This window comes from Papilio polytes, unplaced genomic scaffold (assembly GCF_000836215.1).
Source record: "Papilio polytes unplaced genomic scaffold, Ppol_1.0 DF823177.1, whole genome shotgun sequence".
In the NCBI taxonomy this organism is placed as follows: Eukaryota; Metazoa; Arthropoda; class Insecta; order Lepidoptera; family Papilionidae; genus Papilio; species Papilio polytes.
This window is the reverse complement of record NW_013526027.1, coordinates 728,995-753,691: the sequence shown is the minus strand read 5'-3', so window position 1 is coordinate 753,691 and position 24,697 is coordinate 728,995. Positions and strand designations below refer to the sequence as shown.

Sequence of the window (24,697 nt, the reverse complement as noted above, 5' to 3'; positions counted from 1 at the left end):
AGGTTTTATAAACCTTACTCTTTTCATTTGTCTCTGGTCTTGTTCAATCTAGTCGCAAACTATTGGTAGATAAATGAAAATTCATTTGATTTTTAAATTAATTAATTAGTATTTAAGCGATCTCTAATTAAATTTTTGTTATTAATAAACAGCGCTTGACCACTATCACTTTTAAGCAGTGAAGACATTTAAAAATTTATTACAATTAATTATATTGACATGAGGTTTTTGATGTAGAATCTGTATTAAATAAATTATCGAATTATTATCTGTATATTTTATGTTTATTTAGAGGGTACATTCAAATAACAGTCTCGTGCAATATGGCGTTTCATTACAAATTTTGTGGAGGTTTTAATAGATATCGTTAGTAAAATTATGTTGAAACATTCAAGTGAAGTGTTAACGCCTCGTCTACATTTCTTTATTTCTTTAGGTGACGTTGAAAGATGAAATAAATTAGGTTAGTAAGTTTTAAAGTGAAAGCATTCCTTGAAATTAAATAAAGTTACTCTCTATTTACGTGTCGTTTTCTAAACGAAAAGAGATCGTGACTTATTTATGTAATCTGTGATGAAGCAAGGCAAGGCGTTGTATCGGGCATTGTCCTTCGATTCTGTTATTGAGTAATCTGTTACCTAAGGACAAGTGTTGTGTGAAACTGGTAAGGAAATTTAATATGTTTTTTACCCCTCAAAAGTGACAGCTTATCGTATATTTATCACACGAAATATTTTCTAAAGATCGTTTGTTCTGACCTTACTTTGAATGCAGGTTTGTGTTTTTAATTGTAAGGGAAATTAAATTAAATGAAATGAATAAGTCGTTGTACGTTTTTATAAGAACATAACATCGGTAGAAGACTCAGTAAACATCTTAATTAAGCTAGTTCCGATAAATGAAGCAATAAATGTTTTAATGATTTTCACTGCATAATTATTATAGAATAGATACGACGTAGTTTAATTACTTTAGAGCCCTTGTAAAAGCATAAATAGCCTTCGCGTGTTACATTGGGCTTTCTTCTTAATTGTAACGTCTTACATTCTGTGGGTAGATGGACGCCGTCATAAATGTATTACCAGTTAGCGACTGTAATTAAGGTAATGGTGACTTTGAACATCGCGTGAGAACCATTCAAATTATATGTAACACAGTAATAAAACTTCTATAAAAACATCTTACTAATATAAATGCGGAAGTTTAGATGGTTGGATGTTTGTTAGAGTTTGTAGCCTTAACTGCTGTACGGATCACAACGAAATTTGGCGTAGATGTAGGGCATAGTATAGAAGAACACATACACAACTTTTTTTTTTTAATTCCACGCGGTCAGAATCTCGGGCGAAAATTAATGTAATTTTACACGTCTGAAAGACTATATATAATGCTTACAGTCTATATGTCACTAATTCACTGTGTATGTTTCTATGAAATTTAAACGCCAACCACGTACAAGAAGACTATCAGGTCAAGTTTGCATCGGAGTGATGATTCCATTGAACGTAGCCTTCCCTTCTAAATGTCTCGGCGCCCTAATCCAATGGACTTCTGTAACTTTGGTGTTTACGATCACATATATACTTTAATATGTAATTATGTATATGGTATATTTAAATACATATATGTTAATATGAATATATGAAGTATGTTTTACAGTATTGTATTGTTTGTCAGGAAAGCGACGCGGCAGGTGGTTGACGCGTGGCTGGTATGCCACGCTACGCCGCCGAGCGCAGAGCTCGCATCACCCTCGCGTGCCGGATCTGGATCCGGTGCTACCACCCCTGTCAGGTAAATCAACATTTTATTTCTCATTATCTACAAACATTCAACATTTTCTATTTTTAACTTCCTGTTATGTATAATTTTAAGGTATTGTCAAAGTTATTTGTTTTGTACAATCTTTTTGGTTTAATAAATATTTTTTTCATTTTTTTTTTCATTTTCAACATAAAAAGTATTGTGATATTGAGACATGATGGAGATGAATAGAGATTTACGATAGCTGGCCCCCCTAAGGTAAAAACAATGTAATTAAACTGATAACAAAATCACATAGTTATCATGTTATTGGGAGAATGTAAAAAATAATACGTTCTTTTTCTTGATAACTGCAGTAAGAATTATGTCTTTACGGGTCTTAACTTGTAATCAAAATAATAAATGTTCAGCCTCTTGATAAACTCAGTTATTCTCTTTATAATATGAAGAAAAATAAGCCGTAATATATAATGCTCATCAAAGGTTGTAAAGCTAATTTATAATACTCCATTCCTGTCTCTACGTAGTTAAAAAGTCGCACACACTTGAATTATGCAAGCGCATAAATTATTTACGCGCATTATATAAGCATCAATATCTGCGTCTTATCCTCGCCGTAACCTGCTGCTTGGTAACCTTCATCAATCTCATGTCAACCTCGCTGTGAAAACTTTAGGGTTGTCACTTGTTGAGGAATAAATATTTTTAAGATTTTATTTCTTATATTGTTAACAATTCTCGTAAACAATTGATAATCATTTGTATTATTTAACTTTTAATTTTGCAATAAATTTCTCTGTACCAACAAAAAAAAATTTAGTCTACCATGAGTATCATAAGTTGATTATAAAACAGTATACATTTCGCAACAACATTCGCCTTGTTTTATATAAAATTTCAACATTTCCGTTATTTCAGTTCTAAATCGCTCCCATCGTTATAAAGAATCGTGACTTCGTTGTGGAAGATTGTCCACAATATACCGTTAAAGCAAAGCCGCTGCAATTCGTGTGCACCGCAGTTTCCTGCTATTTCGCACCGTTCTCTTGCAACTAACTTTTATGTGGCAGTTAAATTTTCTTAAACATTTTGAAGAATATAGAGCTTTTTTAGTATTTTCAATAAAACTTAGAATGCACACTTAAAATGTTAAAAAAAAATCTATAATAAACCCGATATTATATCGCGATGTGGTAACCCTATAATGAACTGCACCCCTCTTTTCCATTTTACTAGGATCACCGAGCCTCTAACTTATAGCATTTTTATTCACAGTTTTTGTGCAGATTTTTCTAGAAAGATACAAATTCACACTATCTTTTGTAATTTACCAAAAATAACTTAACTATTTTTCTAATGTTTATGGAGTTGTCATTTGATACCGCTAAAATTACCAAGTGACAACTGCCAATAGACTTAGAATATTTTCAAAGATTGCTTATTATTACAAGATTTGTTATCTTCACCGACTATCCTTATCCACAAAGGGATAACACATTATGTGCTGTTCATGTTCACTTCCTTCTTATGCATAACTATTAGTTATGTCTATTGCGTCTTCCAATCTGTCTATATAATATGTATTGTTCGGCAGGAAGATCTCTGCGCACGAGTTCGAGCGCGGCGGTCTACTAAAACCGCTGGTGACGACGGTGGATGGTACACCCACTTTCCTGGGCGACACGCCGCACGCTGTACCCGCCCGGCCACAACGCCGCTCAAGACACGAGCTGCGGCAACTGGACGAAAAGGAACTCATATTTGAACTAGTCAGTATTAAAGGAGCATTTTACATTACGAACACATGACAGCTGCAGCGACACACCTTAGGTTTTGCATGACGGTTTTGTCTTAACACGTATGATTGCTAAAGTTACTTTTCTGTTTCGATTTCTTTCAAACTCACTGTTTTACAAATAAGAACGGATTATATTAGTTTTATATCCTTCTAGCTTTTGTCCGCCACACCGTCCGAGTAAAATTAAAATAAAATAAAAGCAAGTAGCCTAAGTCTTCTTCCAGTGTATGCTCTACATCTATGTAAAATTTCATCGAGATTTGTTCAGCCATTTAGGCTACAAACTTTAACAAACATACATCCATCTAATATTTTGCATTTATAATACTAGTCAGTTTAGTAAGATTACAATCTTATGAATCTGCCACTATGTTTTGAGGCTATAATGAATTGAAATTAATAAAGTTATCAATCAAGTGAATCGGTTACTTTGTAACACGCTATCTTTTGTTTGGGATCGCACTTTTTAATTTTAATTTAAAGGATCTTAATTAAAATTTCAACAGGTTTAACTGCCAGTTGCACGGTTATAAAGTTGTTTTTGTTTTGCTCTGCTGCAGATGCGTTTGGGAAAAAATCATTTAAATTAAAAACAAGCGATGGTAATAATTAAATACAATTAAATTCAGTAAAAACGGGACATAAGCATGTGTGATTCTTGTAATCGAGAGGAAAGAACAAAGGAAACGGATTTCCAGTTTAACTGATATCATATTTCTTACATCCATTGTAATTCTAGATATTTATTAATACGTCATCGTTCACAATTCTTTGCATTAATTTGTGTGTATTTTACTTTATGTTGCCTTTAAATAACCTTTTTTTCTTTTTTACCAAAGACGTCTTTCATACATAAGTAACTGTCAATGTAGTACAAAACATATAGATGGCGCTGTTATAAAAATCACTATATTTTGTGATCTCAAAATATCTAGATGGCGTTGTTGTAAAGAATCGAGATTATCTATGTACATTTGTGATCCTTATTTTACTAGCTTGACTCAATGTTGATTATTTTTTTGCCCTTTGTAATATTTATATAGTTATGCCATTTAACGTGATTGTTGAACACAATCGCTTCGTTGGGTGTGTTTATATACCAATTTATGTGTGAGTGCGCACCGATAAAATGACGCGGCCGCCTTGATAATAATTATATGTAAACACGACGTCGACTTATGTTGAATGGAAACGCTGTAATATTCTTGCATGTTTAATTAAAACTTGTACTAGTTTATTCTTATGACGTTATCTTACTAATATTATAGATGCAAAAGTTTAGATGGATAGATGGATGTTTGTTAAAGTTTGTAGCCTAAACGGCTGAATGGACTTTGATTAAATTTGGTATAGATGTTGAAGTTGTTCTAGAAGAACACAAAGACTCACTTTTGTTTTTTAATGTCACGCAGACGGAGTCGCGGGCGAAAGCTAGTATTTTATATTGAAGAAAATGTTTTTTGGCAATTTAAAGAAATGTCTATTATAATAAATGTTTTCACGACAGAAACACACACATTCACACTGTATAAAACAAATTTTATATAAACTTTAAATAAATTACTTTGAGTACTCCTTTATCTTTTTAAAAAAGTCATACTAAAACATTGAAGTAGGTAAAAGTTTTATCTAGAACACTCGTAATAAAAATAAATTAGCTAATTAAAACTAGTTTCCACAATGTAGAGTATCATTTCAAATGCAGTTTTAAAAACTTCCCCAGCGCAGCGTTCCCTGAATTGAGATAAATTTTAAATTACCGCAAAAAATCCTTAAGCATAATAAAGTGTTTGCAAATTTGTGTTGGAGGACGAGAGTTAGAATAAACTGCTTCAACTACTATGACATTCCTTGTTAAAATGTAAAATATTTACATAGAATAAATTGTTCTGTTACAAATAAACGTTTATTTTCGAACACAAATTTTAAACTACAATTCCACGCTGAAAGACTTAAAAAGCAAACAACATTTTCTTAAAAATTATATAAAATTCTATTCTACAATATTGAGTTAAAATAAACAAATCATACTTTAAAGTGAAGTCGGTTAAAACCATTTTCATAATGTAATTACATTCGCTTTAAGTTAACAAAGTTAGTGTTTCATTTCGGAAACGAACATAAAAGGCAAGCCTCACATAATCATTTCAAGTTCAGTTATTTAATTAACCATTTAATTACGCTACTAATTAATAATTTAACGCCGCTCACCTTCAGTTATAACTGCTACGGTAATTTGTAGAGTCGTCAAAATACGAAGCTATTTCAGCGTTCTGTAAAATTTAAGTATTTACACTTGGTTTTAAACGACCCAATTAGAATTCTGTTACTCACTTCATAATTAATATCAGGACTTTTTAATGAATAGTAATATTTCATGTCACAATATCAATTCTTAGTCTTGCATAAAAAAAATGGACACGGCCCTAATTCCAAGATATTTGTTGCTTGTATAGAAATAAGCTTGCGTCTAACCATTTACAGTTTTAGTTTAAATGTTTTCTGAGGCTTTGAAACTGTATTTACATGTAGAAAACATACCACAAATAAACACTTAGATGACATTGGATTTTATACAGAAACATAATTGAGACCAATAACAGATTAGTCTTAAAATTTTCGCGTGATCGCAAATGTGTTGTCTGGACTAACCTATTTTTTTTTATTTGTTCAATTTTGTAACAGACCTTTGGAATAATGGAGGATTTAACTAAATTACGAGGACTTGTATAAATTGGAGCATTTTGTTGGCGTTTTAGTTCAACTTAATGCAATTAGGAAAGCAAGAGGCGACGTCATGTCGATGTGTGGTAGCGATGCTTTGTTGTTTTGTTAAAGCTACGCCATTATAGATAGGTCGTTGACCTTCACTAGATTTGTCTCGATACAATTTATTGTCCGAGAAAGTTGATGATAGAAGTTTTTATTTTGACATGTACATATGTTAGTTTAAAACAAGCTTGTACTGTGGTTGTGTGGGTTTGAAAATAATGCAATTAGAAATTTGAAATACATTTAGTTAAACTGATTTGGAAAACCACATATTGTAATAGTGTATGAAGTCTCAAACTGATAACTTTATTTATAATCTGTTGTATAAATAATATATGTTCTGATTTTGAAACGTATGAATTTCCATAAGAACCTGAAGAAGGGAATAATTGATACAATAGTTTTCTTAGCTTATGAACTCAAGCGAGATACTATGAATCATGGAATTGGTCACGTTCGGTCCAAATCTTCGATAGTTAATCATTTCGTGTATCAGCATTGTGGAGGACGTGGATAAATGGGGACGGGGGATTAAACAAATGTTCGCCCCTGTCGCACCAGGGGGCCGGAATGAGGGATCAAATCGGATAGCTCACTGGGAAATTTTTCTTCTTAATGATGCGGCTGAATATCATTCCGTAGACAAATTGGGTGCGTTGACCTGAACTCAACGTAGTCTACGTGAACTAACGTACAATTTTACACAGATGGCGTTGCTATCAATCTTAATAAATTCTCCTTTGATAGGGTCAACGGAATGGTTATTGTTCTTTGTTCTGTAATATTAGTTTTGAAGATTACTTGACTGTTTGATTCGATATTAACTGTTGAGTTTTGAAAACTATAATTAAAGCGTAGCATAGTTTTTTCCAAGCTCGATATGATGCGGTTTTCCCGAAAAATAGCTACGCCACTAAAAAGAATTGTTCCGTTCGGAAAAAGCTTGTTTTTAGAGAACACGGAGTTTAATTCACACTGCAAATAAAACAAAACGTATTTCAGAAAAGCGAAAAAGGTTTTTTTGATGTTCAGATTGCTCATAGTTCAAACATTTTTTTTAGAAGGTAACTAACTATTCAGCCAATTGATTTTCGTTAACGGAATTAGTTTACCTATATATGTTCAACATTTGGAAGTTGTCTAAACGATATTTTCATTAATGAAAATGTAGACAATAATTATTTTCATCTCTATTTTTGTCAAAGAGAATGAAAGGGATAGCAATATGTAATATACAGAAGCTATCAATGCTCCAAAGTACGTCAAGATCTTATGAGTTAATATTGTCTCGGAATAGGAACTTACGCTAAAAATGTCTGGAAGATCTTACTGTAATATGGTTTAAACTTATATTTACTACCGCAAAAGACACCTAATATCCGCCTAATCCGTGTGTACTGGGATCATGAAAACCATCAAAATGGAGCCAAATATTGCGTCAGCACATCGTAAAAGCTCTCGAAATGTTCTCGGTATCTATTCCGAGTTCTAACTCGATCGTTTCAACAAATGTTTCTTTAATGTTTGGTTATTGTAAATAGTATTACAGTAACTGCAATATAATTTTAATACAATAATTGAGGAAATTGAAATAAAAATATAATACCTTTTGTTCCGCTCGAAATTAAAAAAAAAAAACAACTGAAAACATGGCCTTTGTTACTCAATGGTAACATAGCTTTTTAATTGTGCAAGAATTTTCTAGTAGTTTTTGACGTATTTCAATACATACAAGAATCCAAATCTTTCCTCTTTATAATATTAGTATTAATATACGAGTAGATAATACCTTTTATTGTCACGTGTAAAATAATTGTATACAAAATAACAGTAATTCAAGTTAAGATGAGAACTATTGTTAAAGCTGTTGTAATAATGTAAACAGTGTAACAAACTGTTGCACAAACAGTGTAACAGTGTAAGTATTCAAAATAAATTTTCTTAGAATTTTCTCCGCCTGCCTTCTTACCTTCGAAGAAAAGAAATAGAGCGTGAAAATGTTCGATGTTTGATACAAAATCAAATTTATAACACCAATAATAATTTAATATAACAATTTCACCAAGTTTTTCAATTCAATACTTGTATGGTTATATCTTTGGAAAACATTGTAGCAAAAAATTTTCGACATCTTAGGACACCAATGAAATATATAGGCAACATTCTTTAAAATATTATGTTTTCTTGTATCATTTGATTTTATTTAACGGTCCTGTGCTCAGCAAATACCGTCAAGTTATTGCTATTACGTTAATCGTGTTTGGTAAATAATGTGAATTATTCTCTGAAACGATGCGGAAAAAGAACGCAAGAAAAACATGTTTGCTTTAAGCCGGTACCCATTATGAATTTCATATATTTGTTATTATAATAATCATATTTTCGATCTTGTGATCGATCACTGACGACATTTGCGTACAGCATTAGCGATACGCGAACCGTGGAACGTGCGGGGAACACCGTATGACGGAAATTAGTTCGGAAATAGCTCCTGTGACCACGTAAGGGGGGAATTGTTACCGAGGCGACTGGTGCAATGTTTGCACAACATATAACACTAGTTATATCCAGACTTCGTCTTAGAATTCTTAAACTTACCTTCCCTATTGTAAAAATTAATTTAGCCCTACTGTAAGAAAAAAGTATCCTTAATCTGATTATAAACGATAGGGGAAATCCGTAGTCTCTTAAGAGATTTACCAGTGACGCACTTATCACCTTATTTGCCAAACATAATACCAAGAGTATTTAAATACCACCGAAAGTTAATCTGGACTCCATTCATCAATAACCGATGGAGAGAACAGTGCTCAGAATTTATCTCCTCGATAATGTAAAGAATTTCGTAATATTCATCATAAACACTTTTTGAAATAACGATCTATGGAGTCAAAAGATTTAAGGATGTAAGGATGAACGCCTTACAGCTCTTTGATGGTTAGGAACTTGGCTGGTCTGGTCAATTATGCGTTTATTGGATACGATAGGCACTTTGAAAGTGTACCAACATAACGTAACATGAGGTCGATTCGATACTGCGTTTTACTCACACACTGTTTCTACGTTATAGAGTTAATTGGTTATTAATGTGAATGTTTGTGTTGTAGGTAAAAGACATCTGCAATGAGCTGGAGGTGCGCGTGCTGTGCCACAAGATCTTGCAGAACGTGTCCATACTGCTGGACGCGGATAGAGGCTCGCTGTTCCTCGTGCAGGGGGAAAGAGCCGCCTCACCTCACCCACAAAACGGAAGGTCGGTACAAATAGTAGAAGATAACGTCCTAGAATTGGTTACCACTGATTAAAGCTTTCTATGTATTTCTTTCGCTATTGTTAGTTCAGCAAAGAAATTGTTTGAATAATTTTGAACAAGTTATATCTTCCACACCTTTTTACTTGCTTGATGATAGATCTATACAATTTACTTAGCTATTTAATAACTGTTATTCCCGGTACTTAACGATTTAAATTGTTAACAAAGTTTGTAGAGTCAAATTTAAGCGTGGACAAAAAACTTAGTGGTAGAAGTATGTTTATACGCGACAAATGTTTGCAGACGTCTCGTTTCGTATATTTTTGTTAATAAAGTTGTGGCACACATAACGCGGGAGAGAGAATTTATCGCCGGCACACACCGGGTGCTTCGCGTCTCACCGTGCGTTTTATTTTCCGCACCGCTATCTCATAAATTGTGTACACGTGCATGCAAATACAACCGCTGTTTACTGAATTTTGTATTATTGTTTAATATTTTATTCAACTCGAGGAAAATTCTTGCGACTAAGAAAAGGAGTAGATTCTGTGTTCACATTTGTTAATTTTTGCTTTATCTCAGATGTTATTTTCCCAACAACTATTTACGAACGTATCTTGAAAGGAAATACGTAGGCTGGAAATAGAATTATAGGAATCTTATCCGGTGTAGACAAAAAGAGAACTTGCTAAAGAAATACAAAATCACTTGAGTGTACCATTTCTTCCGATAGCGATGCGATATACAAAACGTACAGCCAAATGTATGTAAGCATCGTTTTTCCTTTTCCGACGATACCGCATTTTGTGAATAATGACACAGTTAGGTTGGCTATCTTGTTCTGCGACATTTTTGTTTTCGAATGCCCGTAATTTGTAACACAAATGGACGCTAATGCTTTTACACAATACGCAGCTAAGATAAAAGTTCGCTTATCGACTTTTATGGCCGACTGTGTTCTTTTACTTAATTTTATAGTGAAAATAATGGATTTAGTTTTACTTACTAGTGTAAATATAAAATGAAGGTTATAGATATATCCCTCTATACTTCTATACTAATATAATAAAGCGTAAACACACACTACGTCGTGGCGTAGGATGTCAGCAATCATAGCATATTTTAGATTAATTCTTTCTTTAATAAAGATTCCTACACTTACAACACGCTTTAGGCTAATATTTTCACGCTATTAAACTTAGGCGTAAATAAATTGAAACAAAAACCTTCACGTGGGAAAAGGACCATAAAATACAAGCTAACTATTAATTTAGACGTTTGTAATTAAGTATTTGACAAATGTAAGCAATTAAAGTTTTTTATAATTTCATACGGATGAAGCCACAAGAGAACAGCAATGATAAGAAATAGTTTGCTTGTAAACAAAATAATTATGCATAACTGCAGACGCATATGTAGAACTACGCGACTTATTGAGGTTATAACTGTTTTAAATGTTCGGATTAATAAATGTAACGTTCACGACCCGGCTACAATTTACTAAACTAAGAGCGCTCGTACATTGAATTATGGGAGGAAGTCACTCTTGTCCACCTAATTTCATTTCGTTGTCTAAAAGGAGAGCTTAAAGACGTTTTATCCAATAGAATACAATAAAACGACTCTTACGTAAAAGAAAACGATAGCCTTTAAAGGTGTATGTATTTTTATTGATAACTAGCTTTCGCCCGCGACTCTATCCAAATGGAATTTAAAAAGTAACGTAGTAACAAAAAAAGTGGTAATCTAACAAACATCCATCATTTCCCATTTGTAGACTTTCGAATTAATTATTTATTTTTAATGTGATGTAGTATTCTTGTACAACGAGAGTACAATGCCGTTGAATCGAATAAGTCGTCCCGTTGAAGTCTTTTTTCCACTTCTTTATGCCACCCGAGGGCACCCTTTGTTGTTTTTATGCAAATGAAAATTCACAGCGCTTTTACGGTTATTATTTTTCATTTTATACGCAATCTTATTACACCTTTATTTAAATTTAATGTTTTTGTTATAAAAAAGTGTTTTCGGAAATATCCAATAACGATGTAGAAAGTATGTCAATTATGGTTTTTGATTTTGAGGTTTTAATGTCACCCTAACTTAGAGTAGGCTCCGAGACGCTCGTTGGGGACGTGTAGTGAGCTGGTGAATGTCATAAAAAAGATAAATTACCATTTGTGATCTACATATCAAATGATATAAATATGTTTACCAAATAGTATGCAATTACTTACATTGTTGCTGAATCGTTTGAGATTGAATCTCCATGACACCGATGATAGAGAACGTAATAGCTTATTACATGACAAATATACTGTGGTCTCCAATAACTTATGAACACATTACTCTATGAGTTTTATTACTACTTACATTTTTGTTTATTACCTTCATTTGGCTTTGATCCAAGTCACTTAAGTAATACTGCGTTGTGGCAAAGCATAAAAGGCCCGGTGTGAGGCTATGATATCACAATTAAATCTGTCAGAAAACGTGAAAACTACTTAGAAAGTGGCATTGAAAACATGACGTGACCAATAACAGTACGAAGAGAATCCTGTGACATTTTTTAGACATTTACAGGGCCCTCGTGAGCTGTCATAATTTCGTTTTAGGCCTAGCAGGTTTGATATCCTCGACGGTCTATACCTTACTGACGATTAGATAAAGAGCAGGCTTTCAGAGCAGTACGTCTTCGGTTACACACTCCATTTGACAATTACAATGTAATGTATGTGTCCATTTGTCTAATTTATAACATAAACTTAGTATGTATCTTCGGCTCTAGAGGAATTTCTTAAAGAATAGTTGATAAAACTTCCAGAAAAACTACAACACTGACATCATCCTCTTTAAAAAATAAATCGAGATAATACCTTTTTGTATGTTTTTGGCAGTGAAAATACTCTATAATATTTTCCAAGAAGTCGAACCAACACGTTAAGATCCAATGTAGACAATGAAGGTCTCTTAAGTGTGAGATAAAACATCAGAATACCGATGTTTTGTATCCCCTTTGTAATGTTAAACGGCAACAATCCGTAGAATGCGGCCTCAATGTCTTGAGATTGCCAAGGCTACGGGGATCGAATAAAGGACGTTTGAACACTGACAGATGTTGATATTTTATATCTGTATAATGTATTATCGATAGAATTGGTTATTTAAAATTAGTTTGTACAAAAATCTTTATCATATAATTATATTTTATTCAGTTCCAATAAAATACAAAAGCTACTAACTATAGCGTCATACAAAGTTATTTCGTGTACGTGCCGACTGAAAACATAAGCTGGTAATTCTGTGTTACTGCACGATGCTAGTTATTATCTTTAAATCCAGCGTGCGACGAACACAATGAATTCTACAATAATCTTATAGATTAAATTCATGAGCCTGCAACTTCATCAACCCACGTTCATACCGAGGGTTTCAAGTCTACACTAATTTAGTGACTAGGCCTTAGTTAACCCTTAGGCGTGGATTGGTTGACGTCACACATCTTAAGTTGTGTATTTTGTAACGGCCCCCCATTTATCTTACTAATATTATAAATGCGAAAGTTTAGATGGATGGATGTTTTTAGAGGATTTTTTTTAATTTCACCCGGACAAAGTCGCGGGCGAAAACTAGTAATAAAACTACGCTACTCGTATGTAATTAAAACATACTTTTGCAGAAATGAAAAACAGTCGGCATTGTATCGTAGTAAACTTTTTGAGAGGCCAAGAAATACAAGCGCAATCCGACTAACTTTTTAAACTTTGTTCGCTTAATTGGTTGTCGCCCGACTTTACGTCTTTAATTAACACTGTTGTTGTTTAGTCTTGCGGATTAACATTTGACTCCGTTCCTAATTAGCTAATTTGTATTTTAAGGAAATGCCGCGTTTTAACATCCTTCTTAAATTAGTTGGATAACTGTCGCCTTGATCGGTAGATATGAATACGAATCGGTTGTAATTTAATGATTTTTTATGTTATCCTATTACAGAATCACGTTTTATGATTACATGTTTTTATATTTTAAAAATAATTTATTTAAATAATATTACGATTCCCATGGCATAAGGATATAAGAATAATTTACATACATATTGCAAGCGTACGGATTACTTTATACGAAATACAAAATATAGTTAACCATACATAGGGTAAGTACATTGTACATTTTATATCCTTGGTTACTTACATTATTGTTTGTATATAGCGATGGTATTAGTGCAATATTGGTCGGTTTCCAAGCTACTTACTATAAAGTTCTAACGCTAGTCGTAATTCTGTGTGTGGACAAATTTACACACAAAAGAATATGTTCTAATGAACAACAAAGAGTACATAACTTAACGAAATTGCTGGAAGAATAATAGTTAGGAAGAATACGTGGAGTGACTACAAATGTTTTGTAAATAAGAAAGGCAAGTTGAAAGAAAAATAAAATAAATTATGTCATGTTGTCAGTTTTGCTCATATAACTATTACTTATTTTACAAATTGTGTCCAACGACAATCATCTCTACATCAAGACTTGAAATGAACTTCGAAATCTCTTGCGCTAGTTAGATTATAAACGGATTTTTTAATCGGTTAGTGATAGCCATATCTTGTAAAACTTTTCTATTCATGACTTACATGGTATCAATCAATATAAAAGTGTGTAAAATCAATCGAGTTTTCACGTGTCTTCGTGTGAGATGTGGGCACGCAAGAGGAAGTGGAATTAATCAATTGATGTACATACATCACTTTGCACTAACAGCACTAGTCATGCGATTCATGCACAAGATTATAGTTTAGGTGCATATACGATATGGCTGTTGCTCGCGACTTTTCCCGCGTGAAATTAAAAAAAAAATGCTTATGTTGCTCACAGATATTTTTTAATCGTGGAAGAATTTTTAAAATCCGGTCTAGTTGTTTTTGAGTAATTTCAATATATACCAAAAATACAAATTCTTTCTCTTTATATTACTAGTATAGATGTCATAAAAGTGTTATTTGCGATTTATTTTTTGTTAACTTCTAACTGTTGCTCGTGACTTCGGCCTCGTGGTTTTTTAAATCTACTAATAAATATAGCCTATGTTACTCAGTGATAATGTAGCTTTCTATTAGTGGAACAATTTTTAAAATCTTTTCAGTAGTTTTGGAGCCTATTCTATGCAATCAAATATTCAAATCATTCCCTTTTATGATATTGATAGATTTTATAATATCGACAATTAGACAGAAGCCTATCTGGAGGGTCTAGACATTACCTCTACCTCTTTAAATGTTTTTAATATATAAGTCAACTCTACATTTAATCCTATAAAATACGAATTATTTTTACAGCATTTATGTTAAGGATGGATTTTAAAATGGAAATGCATGTTAGATATTTTAGTAAATGAATCAACGACTGATGTGAAAATGTCAGCTTGAATAAATATTTCATACGTGCGAAATGAAGTATTTATTATACAAAACCACAGCACATTGAAATGGATTAAATGTTATAATATTAATTAACGTCTGACTGAGTTACACTGTGTTGCGATTTAATTAATTTACAACAGTTTCGTCAAACAGATTTTGTTTGTACTGACTTATTTAACTCAAATTGGGAGAAAATTTAACACTATGTTTTGAGTTTCATTCAATTTAAACGCAAAATAGAACAATGAATTGCAATTCAGACTTATTTTTTACATTATGGACTTATTAATAATAATTATATTGCAATATTAGTATGTTTTAAATAAAAAATGAATAAACACATTATTCGACAAATTATAATGCGATAAAATTGTATTCACAATAATTTAATAGAGTTTAGTGACTTAATTTTTCTGTACAAGTCTTTAATTATATTAAATGCAATTATGGCTTTATTTTATTGCACTCTGTACCGTAACACATAGGAAGGAAAAATCCTAGTAGTAACCGCAAACACTCGTCGCGATATCATTCAACACATTCTTGCTATTCGCTGATTGGGAAATTCCCCGAGAAGGAAATTCGTGCTTGTCTATCGACAGCTCTCCATGGCTTATTGACTTTGACTTTTAAGTGACGGGACCTGTCAAGAGCGCGCTCTCCCATCCGTCAAATACGAACAATAAGTTCCCAGTTCCTTGTGTACTCGTTTTATCTATGTACATTTTTGACAGAATAATTTACATCTATATAATTATCATCTTTACAATTCCGGGAGGAATTTAGCACAGTGGAAAATTATATTTAGTATACCAGCGGCTCTTTCTGTGCCTAGTCCGTTTCTGTATAGTCAATGTTTGTTGATATCCAACTAATTTGGTCAATTTGTTAGGCTCTCATTTAATCCATTATTTGTGGAGAGACAATTCTACCGCGTATTTTAACGAGACTTGCAGTTTAATCTCTTTTTATTTGATTGATTGACATTAATGGTTGCATCCATTACCAATCCTTTAGCCGGACGGTAATCCATTATCTTATTGGCTGTTTATTTTAAAACTTATCGTTTTAATTAATGTATTTATTATTCGAGGAATGGATGAATGTTTTAATTATTCCTATTACATCATACTAATATTATAAATGCGAAATTTTAGATGGATGTTCTTAGAGTTTGTTTAAACGGCTGAACGGATTTCGATGAAATTTGGTATAGATGTAGGGGGTAGCCTAGAAGAACACATAGACTACTCACTTTTTTTTTCAATTCCACGCGGACGAAGTCGCGGACGAAAGCTACTTATGTATAATCGTAACATTGACATAATGCAGATTAATTCAATGTTGGGTCTATAGGTGAAAAAGACCGCATATTTTATTTGTCGTAATTACAGTAAAGTTTTGTTTCTATAAAAATACACACATGTCTAAAATAAAAGCCCTTAGATTCTTTAATTCTAACGGAATACTTCCTTATCCAAACATATGTTGCCCAATGGAAAAAGGTCAACCACAAAAACTGTAAATAAATTGCTGCGTTTCCTTTTAAGAATGGCTTTTGTATTATGCTAATACCTCGGTAGGATTTGTCTCAAAGTACCCAACATCCATACGGCTCTGTGTAATTTATGTGACACAATAATTCCCTAATGTGTATCTTTCCAGTGAAGTCGCCTTGGCCCTAAAAGGCTAGATTTATTGCGTGTACTTTGATATAAACCGGACGACAAATTTGGGTTTATAAACACGAGACGTTATCTCTATTCGGTCGCTACAAAATGTTTTATACATTACGGTTTACGAGATGACTTTGTAAATAAATTATACAACGTATTTAAAGAATAAATATTTTTATTCGCTGTTGGCAATTTATATTGAGATTTTAGAAAAATAAACAAGAAATTGATATAAATTCGTGTAAATGTACTGTGTTTATTTTTTTTGTATCGGACATCTTTATAGATCTTTTATATACACATACATCTAGTGAGAAAAAGTTACTTTATTGATTCTCAGCTGACGACCAAAAACAATAGCCACTTGATGTTACATCATTCAAACTCTAAGAATTCAGTTCCAATCTTAAAAGGTGACAGCTCTAATTTTCTTATTCACTCTTGCTCGTGACTTCTTCATCGTGGAAATAAAAACATTAAAAAGCATGTTACTCAGTGATAACGTAGCTTTTTAATGGTAATAGAAATCGGCCCAGTAGTCAATACATACAAAAATACAAATCTTTCTCCTTATAACATTAGTATAGAAAACATTTAGATAACATTTATTTTGTACAGGTGTCTGGTGTCGAAGCTGTTCGACGTGTGCTCGAAGTCGACGCCGGAGCAAATGGAGCAGTTGGAAGAGATCCGGATCCCGTGGGGCAGCGGTATCGTCGGCTACGTCGCTGAAAGCGGAGAACCCGTTAATATACCTGACGCTTATAAGGTTCATATTTTTACAATACCCAATTTTTTTCAAGTACATGAATTTTTTCAAGCCGATTGAAATAGACTGGACTTTACAGTTTGTCGTCCTAAATCAAATGTCTTGTAGTTCTAGAATGAAAAAGTAATTCGCTGTTAACTTTATTTTTTTATGCTTTTATCGGTTTCCAAAAAAACTCATTACAATCAAATCTTTATGAAAATTTGAAAAGATTAATTTGTTACATTAGAAAATTAGCAAAATTGTGACAAGTTTTTCATACTTATTATAGTTGTTAATATTTATTTTCCACGTGAATTCTATTTAGTAATCATATTTTATCCTTTTGAAATTGCATCCAGAAGTGTTTATGTAATTACGCGGTCTAAATGGGTTTTAATTAGTTTTTCCCTTGGATTTCTCGTAAGTCTAACTTAAGCACCGACGTTGCATAATTTTCATAAACTCCGTGATATCTAAATAAAGGCAGAGAGTAATTCTATTTAAAACCACATCGTTTCAACATTTCCCGCAATCCTGAAATACCTCTGCTAATGAAAATCCGCATTTAAAAGCTTTGAAAGCTCTATAGAGCTTTAAATAGCAATTTTATCGCCTCGCAATGGTGACGCTTTTTGTATTCCTATTACTTTATTAATTACGCTGTAAACATTTTTATATTACCGACTTTGTATAGAAATTAACACGATCTATTCGATTACAATTCTGTCATATGAAAGGGTCTCAGGAATCGGGTGCATTTTTATTTCGTTGTTTAAACTCATGTCATATTCACTTGTGGTAGGAAATGAATATTTTTAGTTTAGTGCGAATAGAAATGTGTTTTGAACATTTTTTTAAAGTACACTATGCTTTTATTTGTCTAAGAATAGGATGTAATCTTGCTTTGCTTAAAATTCTTGAAGTGTACGGTAGTATATTCTCTATGTATTTCTACAGTTTATGCTGTTTGAGCAAGCCAGTAATAAAGTCAGTGTATAAAATTTATGAATAAAAAACTTACGTAAGCAAAAATGTACGCAGTAATATCATTTTACGAGTGTCATTAAACAATAGCTGCAGCACATCCTATTTTCCTATTAAAGATACCGCGTTTCATGGCAAATATTTTATAGAACTAGCTGTTGCGTGCGACTTCGGCCGCGTAAAATTAAAACAATAAAAAAGGGCCAATTTAACTCACTGATAACATAGCTTTTTAATGGTGAAAGTTTTTTTAAATCTGATTTAAAAAATTCTTTCACTACATTTCAATACAAACAAAAATACAAATTTTCCCTCTTTATAATATTAGTGTAGATAGACATATTCAAATTATACGAATTATACGATATACAAAATGGAAACTTAAACTAAATATCAAGGGATTTTTTCATAAATATAGTGGTTTTAGTTGTCAAATTGTATCAGTGAATTGAATTGTTTGATTATCGGGTTAACGTAATGATGTTGTTATTCGTGTTTTAAAATTGACAGTGCATACTTCTAGTAACATGTATTTCTACTTTTACAAAAATTACTTCGTAAAAATCTCCATAAATCTTTCAACTTATACTTTCATGTACTACTAAATATTCGTTAAACCATCCACGAACTATGAATACTAATACCTTGCCCACTGTATGTTATATTGGGATCACGTCTGGCAATGATGTGTATATTCTTTGGGGTTTTATGATTGGAAATTATCGTAAAAACCGACGACTTTTAGCACATGTCCTCGTTTTACTCTGCACTAAAATGTTAAAAGATTCATATGACTTATGTCACCGATTAATTGTCGATTACGGCAATTAGTAATTGCACTAAGGACGATGTCAACTGTAACATGAAAATAGATGAAAAGCCAAAGATTTCTGATAATTAAAATTTAAATTACAATCAAATCATAATGGAAACGACTAGACGAATGAAAAGTTCACTATTTGTCATTGACATAGGCACTAATTAGTTTTAACTTTTTGTAACACTAGCTATTGCTCGCGACTCCGTCCGCGTGGAAGTAAAAAAAAAATAAAAAACATACAGACGAGGACCTCCTTCTTTTGGGAAGTTGATCAAAAAGTGAGTAGTCTGTGTGTTCTTCTAGACTATCTTCTAATCAAATTACATCGAAATCCGTTCAGCCGTTTAGGCTAAAAACTCTAACAAACACCCATCCATCTATCTAAACTTCCACATTTATAATATTAGTGTAACATGAAGAAAAAGTAACACGACTTTTACAATGAAATAAATCTAATAAAATATATTTACAAGCTTTATCATTGTACATTTTATGTAACCGTAGCTTAACGGTAAAAGAACAATCGGTCAGTTTCATTTACGTCGTTCGGGTGATTTATTTTAACGTATAAATCAAGATACCACTAACACAAGCCAATGTGGAACAGATTTTTGTTGTTATTTCTTTTTGTGAATTATAACTATACAAAGCCCAAATTATGTTTTTAAAAGAACGATTGATTGAATTTAAAATCGGCTAAATAAGGCTTCAAATTTAATCGATCAAATGAACGTCGTATTGGAACGAATTTAATAGCGCTGTGAGGCTTCGAAATCAGAACTCCGTTGCTGTTATATTAAATGAATAGAATGATTTCTGCAAAACGCCTGAGTTCGCTTCGTTTGCAAATCTCCGCCTTAATCACATTATTGAAACCAATTCCGCACTTCATTGAAATTCAGTTAAAATAATGAAACCTCTCAGGCTCTATTTAAGGTTAATCAAGTAGTCACTTGGTGTATTTCATTAATAATTTACACTAAGGGACCATTAAATTACTCTGAGAATGATTTTTTTTAACTATTTTAACAAGATTGTCGACATCATAAATGTTTTATTATTCTCAAACTATAAAAATAGCAGAGCTCGATAAATTAAATTATCCTGCACGCATTTCATGAATAAATTTCATTATTCAGTACAAAGGAGGGAATTTTAACATAATATAAAAAGCTCTTATGAAGGAATATTTTATTACATCAAACTTCAGATCCGTTATTTGATCAAATAAGTTAATTTATTCAGGAGTTATGGAATTTACGAAAGAATTTACGTCATTTGTATTTACATATATTCTTAGTTTGATAGAGATCAGTTATTGTTAGGTAATCATAAGTTTTCATCGACTTATCCTTAGACTTTTCACACGAGACTCAGTGAGTCTTTCCCATGAGTCATTAAAGTAAGCAATTGTGGCTTGTTACATTCAAGGCCTTCTATCGGTTTAATTTACTCTTTAATTAACGCTTAGCGAAATCATCACTAAGGCACGGCTCACATTTGGACCGCCTCCAACTCAGTGACCTTGTCACTGTTAGCAATCCATGCGTGGCCCGAATCACGTTGCCATAGTTTATGAAAACAATTTACATACAAATGCCGTTAAACGATTGCACTAGATAGATACTATAGAACCACTATTACCCGTTGCTAGCTTTGTACGGATTTTGAACTTTAACTTGCTCGGATTAAAGGTCATATTGCAATCGCTTGAACTGTGTACATATCTAGTGGTGCGGGCGAGATGTCATTGAATTTTGCGTCCGTTTGACGTACTGTACCGACTAAACTGGAAAATTGACATTATCATGTCAAAGTTGATACCGTTTCTATTACGGCCCATTTAATTGTCTCATTGTTTATTTAAAAGTCTAGACTGTCCAGCGTCTATTAATGCTATATTTAAAACGGTTACGACTTAGAGGTCTTTAAGAAAAGAGCGTACAATTCCCTTGAAGGCCGGCAATGCATCTGCGAACTGGTGTTGCGAATGGTTTTTAGATCAATTAATATTAGAAGATTAGCTTTATCCTTTGCCCCTTCTATAAAATAAAAATAACTCTTTTAGGACAAAATAACAAGAGCTTTCTCGTGCACAGCCATCATACAGTTGGTAATAAGGATCTCAATTGAATATACCCTTATTAGTTTCCATTGCAATCACATTAGAGGTTCGACATTTGTAATAACCAGATGTATTGCCAGATTTTGTATTGAAATAAGGTTTGGATAGGGATACAAGCTGAAAAGGAAGGAAAGTGTAATAGTGACGCAAATAATAATTATTTTCTACGGGGGTTTTGTAAGGTAAAATAATACCAAACAAATATGATGATAATTGAAATTAGCAATTACCAATCACGTCATCTACACTATTATTATAAAAGAGGATAGATTTGTATTTTTTATGTATTGAAATAACTTAAAAACTACTCGGCTGATTTCAACAATTCTTTCACCATTAAAATGCTACGTTATCAATGAGTAACATAGGCTATGTATATTTCAATTCCGCGTGGACTAAGTCGCGAGCAAAAGATAGGAAGTAACAAAGATTTGCAAATACAGGCTTATAAATATTTACAATTCTATAGCATTATTGTGTGTGGTCTTCATTTATAATGTGATTCAAAGTCACGCATATTGCTAACAGATTGTCGAGATATATAAACAATAAGTCATGGCATTATGATTGTAATCAGCCGAGCGTCTGACTTCCCAGAGCTCTTGTTGCGGTAGGCACAACAATGGAAACAAACGAATTATCATAACAATATTACTTGAACGTTCACGCTGCGCAGTTTATTTTATGTAATGACAAGGAAAATACACTTTGATAAATTATTTACTTCATGTTAATCATACTTATATTATAATGCGAAAGCTTAGATAGATGGATATTTGTTAGAATTTGTAGCCTAAATGGCTGAACGAATTGCGATAAAATTGGGTATAGATGGAGAGGATAGTCTGGAAGAACACATAGGCTACTCACTTTTTTTTTACCTAAAGCGGACAAAGGCGTGGGCTAAAGCTAGTGTTATAATTATTAGATCATTTATTACTACTAATTTTTGTAAAATTACTAATTTTTGTAGGTGTCATTAGCCATAGACAAAATATAGCACTAAATATAAAAACTAAAGAAATACAAAGGAACTGAAATTCATATAATTCTTGTCTCGCTTCGTATAGCCTTAAGTTTTGATGAAAAGTGCTTTCAGACAGAATAATCTTTCTTACCTCGGACCTTTCCAATAGGGTCATAAGGTCGTGACGTGATAATATTTTGTCATTATTTTCTTTTGAACACGAAATAGGGTCACATTTTGTAACTATAGAAGACAGGCGAAAATGTACTTTATTATGGTTAAATAAGACAGCTTTAAAATCTATAAAACCCAAGTTTTACTTAAGAAAAGTTAAAGGCTCTTGGAATCGCGACAAATTAGTGTTCGTATTAACTTTGTTAACTTCTTGTTTGACATAAAGAGCATATCCTTGTACATCGCTGAGATGTTTTCATTTAACTTAGGAGTTCAAACTTGGAGTTGAGTTTACTTCAACTTTAACTTTTGAGATTATAATGTACCCTTTTAACGGCTTTTAACTTGAAATGCATTCTTTTTTTATAAGTGAAAAATTAGCTAAGTGTTTAACTGATAACCTATAACTGTTAAATACCTATACTTTTATAATAAAGCGTAAACACACACTTCTTTTTTGCCTAAGATGTCAGCAATTACAGCATATTGTTGAATAATTATTTTTTAAATAAAATGCCTTACACTTGCGTCAAGCTTTAGGCTATATGTTTCAACGCCATTAAACTTAGGAGGTAAATATTTTGGATAAAAACTCTAATGTGGGAAACAGACCATAAGTTGCTGCCAACTTCAAGGAAGTAAGGTTGTCATCATGTCATGTCATTTTGACATTTGTAATTGATAATTTGACACATGTAAACAATAAAATAAAATTTTCATAATTACATGCGGATGATGTCGCACGAGAACAGCTAGTTTACGAATAAATTTGTTTAGTTACAGGGTTTTAATTTAATCTGACCTGAGCTGTTTAAATCGAATGGAAGCCGTAACGAATCGAGATTAGAATGTATACAATCGTGCTGTCGTTTTATAATTATTCGATGACATAGACTTGTAAATTTTATGTTAATAGAGTTGTCCGTGCGAGCAACCTGCGACATATGACCCTACTGAAAATATTCATACCATTTTTGCAGATTGTAATCAAATACGTTTAATTTTAGATCGTATTTCAAAGTTATACGACCTGTGATAACCAAAGAAATAAGTGACGATTTAAACATTGCAAATTGTAGTACAAGTTTAATGGAATTAAAAGATTTGTAGTCTACACTAATATAAAAGGGTAAGATTCGTATTATTGTATGTATTTATATAACCCAAAAACTACTGGGCCGATTTTAAAAAATCCTTCCGCCATTAGAAAGCTACGTTATCGCTGAGTAACACAGGTTATATATTTTTTAATTTCACGTAGACGAATTCGCGAGCAACAGCTAGTGTTAACTTGAGTAGAAGTATTGTGAAACCAGTCAAATTTTGAAAAGACTACAAGAAAAAAGTTTAACAGTCTTTAGTTTAGTTCCATGAAATATGTGGAAAGTAATATGTTTAAAGTTTTCTTATAATTCAATGTTTTTTTTTGTGCTCAATATTATGTTTGTAAACTAGTCAATCGTATCGCGAACGATACGTATGATAGTTTTACTAACACGTAATTACTCGAAGCTGCCCGCATTGGCTTTCTGCCATGTGCCCGTATGCGATCTGCAAACACGAACGTTGTAAGATTCAAACTTATTAGCCCATACATAACGTATATTAGAATGGTTTTTTGCCTCAATAGTCACTTTGTTAGTTTATTGATGATGTTCGTAAAATTAGTGTATTTCAATTTTGCTTAACTTATACTCCAACTAGCCATCACCTATTTGTTTCGTTTCATTTGTTTTCTTGGTTTGGAATCTTACATTTATAATTTTATTTTTTTAACCAAAATCTCTTTGTAACGTTATTATAAATTGCTATACATTTAGCTTTGTTTTAATGCATGCCTTAGAATACGACCATAACACTCGTGACAATTAATAGATCTTTATCTAGATTAATCTAGATGTGTTCGCAATTAGATACAAGAGCCCTCCCCCTCTGTGGGGAGGGCCGCGGTCTGCGGTCGCCCTCCGCACTCAGATTACCCTCTCGATCTAGTTCCTAGTTCAAATTAAGTGCGTCCAATGCAGAATGTTAAGCGTTCTACAATTGTTTGAATCAAACATTTGATCCAATATTTGTTGACCGACTACATTTAACATATCTCTTCAATATTGATACTTGAATTGTTCAGCTCATTTCTCATTCGTAAAGGTTAAAGTGTACTAAAAAGGATGCTTTACGAAGTATAATTTTCATGAT

The 24,697-nt window shown here is 32.5% G+C and overlaps 1 protein-coding gene across 1 annotated transcript in view; it reads left to right on the top strand.

Moving 5' to 3' along the window:
- Positions 1-24,697, top strand: part of LOC106105150 (dual 3',5'-cyclic-AMP and -GMP phosphodiesterase 11-like) — a 91,653-nt gene that overhangs the window by 45,420 nt on the left and 21,536 nt on the right. The window contains exons 3-6 of the mRNA XM_013285381.1: positions 1,678-1,794; positions 3,359-3,533; positions 9,442-9,587; positions 17,299-17,449. Coding sequence (XP_013140835.1) covers positions 1,678-1,794; positions 3,359-3,533; positions 9,442-9,587; positions 17,299-17,449 — 589 coding nt within the window. The remainder of the gene's footprint in view (positions 1-1,677; positions 1,795-3,358; positions 3,534-9,441; positions 9,588-17,298; positions 17,450-24,697) is intronic.